The following is a 12737-nucleotide window of genomic DNA, read 5'->3' on the forward strand; positions in this document are numbered from 1 at the left end:
CTATAAGAGGCCATCCCTTTGGTAATAGATATGTCAGAGGAATTCCAGATTGTAGAGGGACCATATGTTGAATTACCATATTAGATGGCACTTGGATCTGTCACCATTTTCCATTTAGCAGATTTTGGTTTCCAACAAATACAATTCCAAAGATTGGTTGATTCTTCAATGTGATGATCATCTAGTTGCTCCTGTATTAGCTGTTCTGAAGCCTGTGGTTTGTCTTCTGTTAATGGCCACTGTTTAACTCAGATTGGTTTCTCAGTTAACCATTTTGTTGGTAGTGCTGTTGGTACAGGTTTTTTAGTTGCTTTGTGTTCTTGTACAGCTTGAATGACTGGTGACCTTTGTATATAGTCCCTTATAATATTCTTCCCAGACTTATGAGTTTCTGGGACTGCAGGAATGTTAATCTGCGTATTCCATTGCTGCAGCAGGTCATGACCCCATAAATTCACTGCAATATTAGCCACATATGGCTTCAACTATCCTCTCTGTCCTTCTGGCCCTATGTGTTCAACCAATCTCATGCTTTGTTTCACTTGAGATAGGATTCCAATTCCAAGTAACTGAACATTTGCCTCTTGTAGAGGCCAATTTGGATGTCAAGATTCTGGAGTAATGATACTCACATCCACACCCATGTCTATCAAACCCACAATTACAATGTCATTTATACGCACTCTTAACTTTGGTCTTTGGTCATTTATAGAAATCTGCCAGAATATACATTTCCTGTTGGAAATTTTGATTTATTTTCCATGTTTATTCCATCATCTAGAACAGTATGGTTTTTATAGAAGGCCTTTATTGGTATGAAAGTTTGTAGAATCTTTATTCTCCAGTACATCACAGGGAGAGGTTTACCCAGAGTTTAGGTCCTTAATGGTCCCACACATTTTTGCTGAGATATCTGAGAAATTCCTTTAAGCATCCTATGTGCTCTCTGGTTGTATTAAAGAAAACCTGTGTCACAATCTCTTCAAAGGTTTTGTCTGATAGACTATTCTGACTTTGTCTTCCTATTAGATGCTATGCAGCCACATCCTCAGTTACTTTTTCAGAACATGCTTTCTGACAATGCCTTCTAACAAACCTCTTAGTTTCAGTTCCGTTTGTGATTAATATAGGTTGGCAATTTCCCAAATCAAATCTTGAGTCTTCTCTCTTCACACTTCATTATATTCCTTTTACTACAACACTTATGTTTAAAAATGTTCTCAGCTAAAGGTACGTATAAAACTTCATACATGAAGGGGCTGGAGAGTTGGCTCAGCAGTTAAGAGCATTTACTGCTCTTCCAGAAGACCTGTGTTCAATTCCCAGCAACCACATAGTGACTCATAGCCATCTATAATGATATCTGATGTCCTCTTCTGGCATGTAAGCAAATATGCAGACAGAACACAGTATACATAATAAATAAATAAATTTATGCATGAATATATGCAACAATTGTTTTTAATATTTAGAAGATGGGTCAAGAAAAATGACAAATATGATAGTCAAGTAATTGTAGTAAATCTATATTTCCATTAGTCAATAATAATGAGCTATTCACACGCATAACACAAATACATGTCAAGTTAGCTATTCGGACAAACAGAAAACAAAATGTACATAAACACTTGGTAGTCACACTGACATATAACCTCTTGAAGAACATATATACAGTAAAATTCGTGGCTGCCAAGGAATTGAGTGAAGAGAATGAAGAAGGATATTGAGAAGAATCCTGATGGTAAATTTAGAACTCTGGGGTATGATCAACATCACTGCTAACATGGCTTTACAGTATATACATATATATCAAACTACACAATATAGATTGAGTGTGCTAATTACACTCCATAAAGCCTAAAAAATAATTAAAATAAATTTCTAGACCACCTACTTCTACTGTAAAATCAAACAAGTGGACATTAATATAGTAATTCTACCACATCACTGCACATGCCTTAGGAATCCATCTCCCATTTGGTAAGCAACAAAGGTCATTTCCAATATAACCAAGAATTCTGGCAACTCACAAAAGTTATGTTCTTGAATCATTCTTGGATCATATCACTCTTCTCTTGGGGTTACCACCTATAAAGCAAAGATATTTGGCAAAGATCTCAGGAAGGCATAGGAATCCAGAAAAAAAAATTATGTTGAACTAGTAACCTTGGTTCTAAGTGGTACAGCACGTTATCCTGAAGAATTCTACAAATCCTCTTATCCTACACAGTTATCATGAGTAGAATATTCAAGAGTGTTATTGTCAAAAATAAAAATTCAAAAAAAGAATTTCCCCTGTAGTTAATTGAAATTAATCTGTAATTCCAAATATTCACATACACAATTTCCATACTTTTAATAGCAGCACCTTGGGTTATATAGATGGTAGCCTATATCCTAATCCTGACCCTGGAGAATACAGCCATATAGGTCTCCTCAATTGTGCAAGGAGATAGCTCATGCACTAGAAACGAGACAAATGATCCATTCTGCTCCCAAGCACATGGCAAGTTTTTGCAAAACCAGTTTGTGGTCCTTCAAATAACTCTGAAGTACAGTCAAGTCAGATCCTCCAAATAATTGAAATTATTACCCATGGAGCTTTTTGCAACAGTACAAGGTAACACCATAACTGGATGAAGAATTGCTCTCCAGCAGCTCACTGTCCTATTAAAATACAGGACTATTATCTCTTTAGTTTGTCAAGCCCTAACTTTGTTTTCAATACACTCTAGCCTCCCTAAGATTAAAAGTCACAACTCTAAGGCATTTATCATTGGAAAGCAGAGTAATAGGAGGGAAGTACTTGTTCTGGCTGGATGACATAAAAGATGGGAAAAAACAGTATGTTACAAAGTTCATAAAGAGCTGGGGATAGTGGCAAATATCTAAATTCTCAGCTACTAAGGAACTGAGGAAAGGGAAGTTCAAGGCTAGCTTAGGCCAAATAACAGTACTGTCTCAAATAAACAAATAAAAATATTTCACACAAAAACAACATCCACGAAGTAAATTATCTTTGCAGGCCAAATACAAAGCACAGCTCAGACCATCTTGGCTGAAGACAAGTCTACCAGTCAGTTATGACTAGTAGAGAAATCTTACTGTTGTCATGTGTGCTTCACAATTATTACAGGGACTGGGCTGAGTAAATAAGGTTTCTTCCCAGAGGATGTTGGAAAGACCAAGATGGATGAGTTCAAGTGATTTCAGCCATATGCACTGAGTGAAAGAACGCTGGCAAGTTACTCGAGCTAGTCAGAAAGTACAACATAGCGCTATCTGAGACTCGGCACCTGACTGAACACTGTGTTGCAAGCACTCCTATAGTCTCCTGGCTGCATGGATCTTTTGGTGCCGATTCAGGTGGGAGCTTAAGCTGTAGGCTTTGCCACACTCACCACATTCATATGGTCTTTCTCCAGAGTGAACTTTCTGGTGCCGAACCAGGTGAGAGGTTTGGATGAAATCTTTCCCACACTTGCTGCACACAAAAGGCCTTTCCCCAGTGTGAACCCTTTGGTGTGCTATAAAATCAGAGCTTCTACTAAAAAGCTTCCCACATTCAGTGCATTCAAAGGGCTTTGTCTCGGTGTGAATTCTCTGATGTTTAATGAGGGTGTATCTGTGCCCAAAGGATTTCCCACAATCACTGCAGTCGTAAGGGTTTTCTCCAGTGTGAATACTTTCATGCTGAACAAGTGTAGATTTGTGTCTGAATACTTTCCCACAATCACTGCACTTATAAGGCCTCGATCCACTGTGAACTCGCTGGTGTACTATGAGATTGGAGTGATGACTAAAGTATTTTCCACATTCATTGCACTTGTACGGCATTTCTCCAGTGTGGATTCTCCTGTGCTGAGTGAGGTTGTCTTTGCGACTGAAGGCTTTTCCACACTCATCACACTCATACGGTCTTTCTCCCGTGTGGATCCTCTGGTGCTGGATGAGTGTGGCTTTGCGGCTGAAGGCTTTCCCATATTCCCTGCACTCAAAAGGCTTTTCTCCACTATGAATCCTCTGGTGCTGCACCAGGGTATCTGCAGTTAAAACCTTTCCCACACTCTCTACACTTATAATGCATTTGTCCAACATGAAAGTCATCTTCATTCTCAGTGCTCCCTGCTCTCTTCTGGCTGTAGGTGGCCTTTCGTCAGTGACCAATCGGACTGTCCTGAAGGTTCCTCTGCTCCACCTCAAACGCAGAAGGCTTCTCTGAAGAGTAAGGCTCTACGTGACCTTTGAAATTCTTAACTAAGGAGGCTTCGCCTTGATTATTTTGTGCAGAATTCTCTACAGTGTTATGCTTTAGGTTCTGGCAAAAGCTTTCACTTAACCAGAACTGTTTCTCACATGCCCTGCATGAATACGTTATAAGTGCAGTGTGTGTTCCCTGGTATTCGCCCACATCCAAAAGACCATTCAAAATGGGGCCACATATGTCACAAGGGTAAGTTGTCTGTGTGAAGAAAGAAGCTGCCTTGGGAGTGTTAACATGTGGCACCCCAAGAGAAATGCTTGGTTCAGGAAGTTCTTCTTCATCCTTCACTGCACACCAACAACCTGAGGGCGGGGAAAAAACAAAACAACAACAACAACAACAACAACAACAAAAAACAGTGAGATCTACAATATCTCGGTCAGGATTGCTAATGCTGTGATGAACCATGTGACCAAAAGCAAGCTGGGGAGAAAAGGATTTATTCAGCTTATTCTTCTACATCATTGTTCATCACCACAGGAAGTCAGGACAGGAACTGAAATGTCGCAGGAATCGGAGGCAGGAGCTGATACAGAAGCTGATACAGGGTGCAGTTCGCTGGGTTGTTTGGTCTTCTTTCTTATAGAACCCAGGACCATCAGTCAAGGGATGACACTACCCACAATGAGCTGGGACGTACTCTGTGATCACTAATTTAAAATATATCTTACAGATGATTCTTATGGAGGCATTTTCTCACTTGAGGTTCCCTTCTTTCAGATAACTCTAGCTTTTGTCATACTGACATAAAACTAGCCAGCACGTAAGTCTAGTTTAAGTGCATAGGGAGGTAAACAAGACAAAAATACAATCAGTTTGATAGCACTCTATATAATGTTGGGATGAAGTGATCATAGAATAGAGAAGACTGTCAGATAAGACATCAGAATGAGGTTAGTACAAGGAGAAAAACTAGTCTCCATAGTAGTTCTCTGAAAATGACTTCTAGAAAGGCTTTGACTGTTAGTAAAATTGCAGAGTTATGTATACATGTATGTACTGGCCCAGGAATATGTTTTTAATTACTGGCTCATATTCAAGGACTATTAAAGGATTATATATGCATCTAATGATCTTAGTTTGGTCCAATGACCTTAGATCAGTACAATGACCTTAGTTCAGCCCGATACTGGGAAGGAATGAAGAGGGAGCAAGAAGATATTTGTACTAGAGATGTGGCGAGAAAAGCCTGGGGTCAGAAGTTAGAGCAGAAATAACAAAAGGAGTAGATAGAAAGGAAAAGACCATAAGAAAGTATGTCCTCTGGCACTGGAATCAAACGGTAGTGGACACAAGACGGGTTTCTGATGTGATCTGAAAAATATTTGAAAGTCATGCCCTCTTTTAGTTCTTACTTACTTGAGTTGATCCAAGTCCCTTCTGCTGTGCTTAGAGTCATCACCTCTCAGTCAAGTGCCCAGGATTCTCTTGATCGCCATATTTCAGGAACCATAAAGGATCTGGAAGACAGAATCACCAGGAAAAGAAAGGATAGGTGAGTATAAAACCCACCCATGCAAGACTGAAAGGAAAATACAATAAAATAAATCCCTCCATGTAGTGACAGTCCAGTGAGTTCCACAAACAATGACTATGATGACTGAAATATTTATTTGCTGATCCAAGAAAACACTAGATAAAGGAGACACATCATGGATCCCTGAAGTGTGCTGCCTGTGGACAAAGTCCAGTCACCAGGGAGAAGGCATCTAGGGTGTGATCTACAAGAATAACCTTAAGGACCTCGATCCCAAAATATGCCCTGGGTTGTCTTCAGACAGCAAGAATTGGGGAGCAAAGTGAATGGTGGAGAAAAGTCGTTATGTCTGAGGCTTGGCACCCAGAGAACCTATGTGAGGGAATCAGGAAAAACAGTAGTGGCTATGGCTCAGCTATGGAGAAAACCAAGCCCTATAGTTAAAAAAATAGAAGGACAGCTCTCCTACCCAGGGACAGAGGGAGATGGTAAGTATAAGGCATAGAGTCCCTCATACCACAATAGTAAAATGTGTCATCTTCATCTGGAAGCCCCCACTTCAAACAGGAAGAATATCTAAATTCATTCTCCTGCTAAGTCACATGATCTTCAGCCAAAATGGAAAATTGCCCTCAAGTTTCCTGTTTCTCCTCTTAAACACTACAAAAAACAATACCCATAATAACTCTCAACCTCAGGCAAATCTTTACTTCTCATGCCTCACTGGTAAGGTCTGCAGAGATCTCTTCCCCAGGATGCTGGACCACAATAGCTTGCCGGCTTTCCTGCTGGTTGCAGTGTGAGACACCTTGCATTTAGCATGTGCAAAACCCAATTCTTCACCACTGTAACTCACATTTCCAACCTTTCAGATGTTTATAGTGGGGAGGTGGTGGGTCAGCTCATCACTCCATGCTTTCACGACCACACTTGATAGAGCAGGAAACTTAGATGGTTTCATCTCCACACCAACCTCCAGAATTTGATGACTTTCTAGAATCCATTCCATGCTTGCCTGACCCTATGCTAGTTCAGTTACTACCAGAACATTCTAGAGTCAACTGCAATAGCTTCCCAGAGTGCCTGCTTCAGTCCTTATCATCCCAACCCCACAGTAAACTCATTTTTTAATCTTTTTAAGATCATCTGTCTCCATCATTCAAAATGCTCCTTAGTTCCAAAATGAGGGCACAGTTCATCTTAAGCATGTCACACAGGATAGGAACTACTGCTGCAATCTCTGCTGCCGACGGAGTTCAAAAAAGCAGGCATTTTTCGACCCTTCCATGCACGCTGCTCTGGTCGTGTTTTGTTTTGCCATCACATTACCCTGCCTTCCACTGTTGGTCAGAAACCGCAGTTCTCCCACCCACAGTGGTCACCTGCCTTGCAGCCACTTGCGGATTTGTATTAGAGGGTGAGGATAACAGGACACGGTCTGAGAACCTAGGACCCACCTCCTCAGGGTTCATGGCTTCGAACCTCACCTGCCTGAGCAGCACCAAAGTAGGGCGAGCAGGGACCGCTGCTCGCCTGGCCCTAGAAACCCGATCTCCTAGCTCAGGTTCCAAAGGTTGGCCTAAGAGCTGTCAAGATGCCTGACTCGGGGAGATTCCGGAAGTCCCGCCTAAACGGAAATGCTCCCAGAAGGAGCACTGCTTTGTGGGTAATGTAGTTCCTTCAGAGAAATTGCCCCAAAGGTCGCTGACTGCAGCATCAGTTGGGACTTAAACAGTGTGACTTGACTTAAAGTTCTGGGAAAGTTCCCAGACCCTCGCTGGGACAAGCGGGAACTCCTTTATCTGAGAAGGCCCGCACCCAGAGAACAAGGAGTGAAAATACTGAGACAAATTACTTCACAAGTTCCCCTAATGGACACACACATCAAAATCACTAAGTTTATTAATTGCCCACGCTTATATTCTTCATTGTTAAAATAAGTTAAATATAAAGCTTTAAGTTAATTGTTCAAGTTTCAACGGTGACCTCATGTGAGAGGCACACACTGAAGAGGGTGGATATGGAGTTCTAAGCCAGCCTGAGCTATAGATCAAGACTTTGTCGCGGCCCCCAACTAAAATTAAACAATAATAAATAATACTACAGAAATGGATAATTCGTGGAAATATTGAGTGTTGTCAGAATGGTGAATATGAAGAGAGTTGTTATACTTTTTTGCTTTTTTATGCATCTAGTAAATGTTTGGTAAAGACTTCCTGTGTTGTAGGAACTATCTTCTGTGGGAGGAACAAACTTGAAAGTAATGAACTAAGACGCAGGTCATGAAGAAAACTCCTATTCAAGAAAGAGGAAGAAATATGAAAAATGCAATGTTGTATGGAATGCTGGAATGTGATAGGTACAACAGGGAGGAGAGGAGATAAGTTGGGCATTATGATACACACCTATAAATTCTCTTCAACAAGAAAACGAAGCAAGGCCGGTCTCGGTTACACAGTGAGAGGCTATTTCACACTTACTTCCTCTGAACTGAAACATTACCCCCTAGAGGGAGGAGGGAAGAATAATTTTCATAAGTCTATGGAAGCTAACACAGTTTACAAAGCTCAGAAAAATTACAAAATTTGCATATTATCTCTGGAAGCTTGTATAAATAGTAAACTATTGCTGGTAAGAGGAGACTCTGGCCATTAGAGCTGTCTGTGTGCTGCGCCAGGACCTACGGGGTGAAGCATTTGTGAGTGTCATCATGCTGGGGTGATCGTGGTGATGCAGCTGTCTTTGAGTCATGCTGCTCATTTAACCTCTCACCTAGTTCCTGAGATGGCCTCAGGAAATTCACCAGCTCATAAACCACATTTTTTGAGTATCCTACAGACTTCCCAGACTCCATTATCCTCTTCCTCCCCAACACCTCTGCTACTCACTATTCTCCATTCAAAGACATCTTTTAAACTTTCACAGGAGACAGAAATTGTCCTTTTTGAACTATATTATTTCACATAACAGCCTATAGATGTATCCATGTGGCTGCAAATTTCAAGATATCATTTGTATTTATGAATATTCCAAGTTTTATGTATCTGTGTGCAATTTTCCCCATTGGTTTGTCAGCTGATGAGCATCTGCTTTAATTCTGTTGTGAATAAAGATGCATAAATGTAGATGTGCAGGCACTCTATGGTCTTTTTAGATACCAGTGGCCAAATGACGGAATCATATGGCTGAAGTATAATATATAGGTAGATGAATAGATAGATAGCATTTTTATTATTTAAAACAATTTTAAATTTTAAATGTATTATGACCATATTCTTCCTCTCCAGATCCTCTCCCATTTCTTAACTATCCAACTTTAAGTTCTCTCTCGAAAAATGAAAACGCAATACAACAATCCCTCCAAAACAACAAAACACACTAAAATGTAACTAGATAAAAATATGTGCGCAAAACATGTGGAATCCATTATATGATGGATACCACTCCTGAGCATGAGGTTTGTTCTGTAGTGGTTGATACATGAGGTCACTCTATTGGAGGCTTAAGTGACAGTTAAGTTGTTAATCTTCGCTGTAGAGGCTAGGTTTTTTTATTTTATTTTATATTTTATATTTATTTTATCAATTAATTTATCCATTTACTCATTAAAAACATCAACAAATAAAAATACAAAAACTATCACTCTGGAATTGGACAAGACAAGCCAAGTGAAGGAAAAGAATCCAAGACAAGGCACAAGAATCAGAGATCATTCATTTAGTCACTCTGGAATCCTATAGAAAACATGAAAGTGGAAGCCATGATGTATGTGCCGAAGACCTGCTGCAGACTGGCACGGGTCTCATTCATGGTGCTTCATTCTCTGTGCATTCTGAGCTTTGTGATTCATAGCAGAAGAAAAATTACACTTATGAAGTAGCAATGAAATAACTTTATGATTGGGGATCACCAAAGCATGAGGAACTGTATTAAAGGGTTGGAGCATTAGGAAGGTTGAGAACAACTGATTTACAGGGTTTTGTTTTCTTGGTGTCCTCCATCCACTCTAGCTCTTATGTTTTCTTGCCTCCTCTTCAAGCAGGGTTCTCTGAGCTCTGAGGGGAGGAATTTGATGGAGATATTCCATTTAGGACTGCATGTTCCAAAGGCTTTTATTCTCTGTGTAATGTCTGGCTATGGATCTCTCTAATTTTTACCATCTGCTGCAAGAAAAGCTTCTCTGATGTTGGGTGAACAATGAATTGATCTATGGGTATGGCCGCATATTATTAGGAGTCACTTTATGAGGAATTGTTTTCTTTTTGTAGTAAGTATTATTTGGTTTATCCCCAGGTCCCTGGGCTACCCAACCTCAGGTCACCCAAATGGCACCCAAACGGTATTTTGTGTGGGTTCCATCTCATGAAGTTGACCTTCAGTCAGGTCAGTTATTTGTTTCTCCCATAAACTTCGTGCCACTATTAAGCCTTGAATTCCTTGCAGGAAGTAAACCATTGGAGATAAATGGTTTGTGATTGGTTTGGTATTTACATTACTGTTTTGATACCATGCACTATACTAAAGACACTAGAATGTAGGGGTGAAGGTTCTATGTAGGCATCAGTTCAACTCTCTATGTTCTATATAGGTGTTGTTTTCAGCAGTGGGGTCTTGCTGCCAGTTTGGAGAGAGCAACCTATACTCTTGCAACAGCTGGGTTGTTTGAGGATTAACATAGGGTCCCTTTGTCCAATAACAATTAGTTGTAGCCCAAGCCTGGTACAGGAAGCTTTGTTGGATGACAAGAGATGGGCAGCTGGAACTCTGTGTCTACAGTTATTTGTTGATTTCATTTACATCACCTTCATATATGTATATGTTTTAGAAGTTTCCACTGCATTATGTCTCATACTACCCATCAAATGTCCCTATATCAAATGTCTTTCCCTGCATTCCCCATCCAAATCCCTCTCCCCTCACTATCCTTACTTAATCTTCCCATTGGAGAACTTTATCCCTATCTATTTATTTTATCCTATTTCCATTTTCTAAAGAGATCTGCCTGTTCACTCTAATCCCTTACTCTATACCTACTCTTTGTGTTCCTATGGATTGTAGCTTGGTTATCACGAACTTAACAAATAATATCTACATATAAGTGAAAACACACCATGTTTGTCTCTCTCCATCTGAAAGTTGTCACTTAGGATGCATTTTTTCTAGTTCCATTCATTTGCCTGCAAAATTAATATTGTCATTTTTTAAAAGAATATGTAAGTTGTATTCTATTGTATAAATATACCACATTTTCTTCATGAATTCTTCTGCTGAAAGACATCTAGGTTGTTTCCAATTTCTGGCTATTATGAACAAAGCAGCTATGGACACAGTTGAGCAAGTACCTCCGTAGTAGGATGAGGTATCTTTTGGCCCATCTTCCTGAGGACCCATCACACTGACTTCTATAGTGGTTGGATGAGTTTACAATTCCCCCAACAATGTGTGAGTGTTCCTCTTACACCACATCCTCATCAGTGTGAGCTGTCTCTTGTGTTATCGATCTTAGACATTCTGATGGTATGAGATGAAATCTTAAAGCAGTTTTGATTTGCACTTCTCTGATGGCTAAGGATGTTGAACATTTTTAAAATATATTTTTTACCCATTACGATATCAGTCCTTTATTGAATATGTAGTTGATAAAAATCATTTCCCATTCTGAAGGCTGCAGCTTTCTCTGAATGATAGTGTCCTTTGCTGTGCAGACACTTCTCAGTTAAACGAGGTTCCATTTATTAACTGTTGATTTTAGTGCTTTTGCTAAACTTTGCCAGATCACCCATACCAGAGAGAGAGAGAGAGAGAGAGAGAGAGAGAGAGAGAGAGAGAGAGAGAGAGCTTTGGCCTACCCTGGCCTCTTATTCAGTTATTTCCTCACATACCCTTCAATAAAAACTCTTCCCTTTGGGCAACTCACTCTTACAATTGGCTATCAGACCAATGGCAGAATTCCTGCAACACTGGATGTTTTGTGTCAGTTTTTAGACTTTTGTTTGAAGGGAGTATCCATTTCTTCTATTGTGTCTTTAATGCCTGAGATTCTTTATTTCATCTCTTGTATTTTGTTGGTAAAGCTTGCCTCTATGGTTCCTGTCGAGTTCCTAAATTTTTAATTTCCATATTTTTCTCATTTTGGGTATTCTTTATTAATTCTATTTCCACTTTCATGTCTTGAACAGTTTTACTCATTTCCTTCCACTATATTTTCATAGATTTCTTTACAGGGTTTAAACATATCCTCTTCATGAACCTCTATCCTATTCATAAAGGCTGATTTAAGGTCTTTTATTTGTGCTCCCATTATGTTGGAATATTCAGGGCCAGCTCAGGCAGGGCTACTGGACTCTAGTGGAGACATACTATTCTTTCTGGCTTTTGATTTATGTTTTTATGCTGGCTTCTAGGCTTTTTTTTTTTTTTTGAGAAGACTGTAATTCTAGTTGCGGTTATCTGGTGTTATCTTTGTTGGGTGGGTTTGTTCTCACTTAGTTTCTGTTTTCTCACTTGTTCCTAGAATACTGTGGTGATTCTATATTACCTGTAGAAAAATCTGGGGTCCTGACAGGTGTGGACCTTGCGTGTACTCGGTAAAATATGTTTCTAGGTCTTGGGTGCTGACCCTTAGGAATAGGGATTGACTTGGGGGAGGTCTCAGGGAGCATGAAAGAAAGGATTTGCTTAGTTAGTCCCCTGGGAATGGGGGTAGAGAGTTTGGAAAGGACATAGTAGGTCAGTACAGAGCTGGGGATAGCATCAGGGGATTTGACTTGGAGAACTGGAGAGAGAGATGTAGATCTGCACTTAGTCTACCTGCTTCCCTGACTAGAGCGGCTTGTGTGTTTGCAGGAAGTTCCTGCTGGAGTTGGGGAGACAGACAAAACAATGCATGGAGGAAGGGTGGTTAGGAGGGAAAGATCTGTGGGACCAACCAGAGATGCAGTGGTGGTGGGACAGGCTGCTGCAGGTGTTCTGCTGTCTAGCTGGGGATGACGGTGA

At 40.2% G+C, this 12737-nt stretch overlaps 1 protein-coding gene across 1 annotated transcript; it reads right to left on the reverse strand.

The window, feature by feature from the left end:
• Positions 1–1510: 1510 nt before the first annotated feature.
• LOC125395451 (uncharacterized) lies at positions 1511–7360 on the reverse strand. The gene is given in 4 exon segments (XM_087909139.1): positions 1511–4048; positions 4050–4566; positions 5624–5724; positions 7229–7360. Coding segments are annotated over 3 exon segments (1281 nt in total). The 5' UTR covers positions 5664–5724; positions 7229–7360; the 3' UTR covers positions 1511–3324.
• Between the last annotated feature and the right edge of the window lie 5377 nt (positions 7361–12737).

The sequence above is a fragment of the Myodes glareolus genome, chromosome 1 (assembly GCF_982192425.1).
Source record: "Myodes glareolus chromosome 1, mMyoGla1.1, whole genome shotgun sequence".
In the NCBI taxonomy this organism is placed as follows: domain Eukaryota; kingdom Metazoa; phylum Chordata; class Mammalia; order Rodentia; family Cricetidae; genus Myodes; species Myodes glareolus.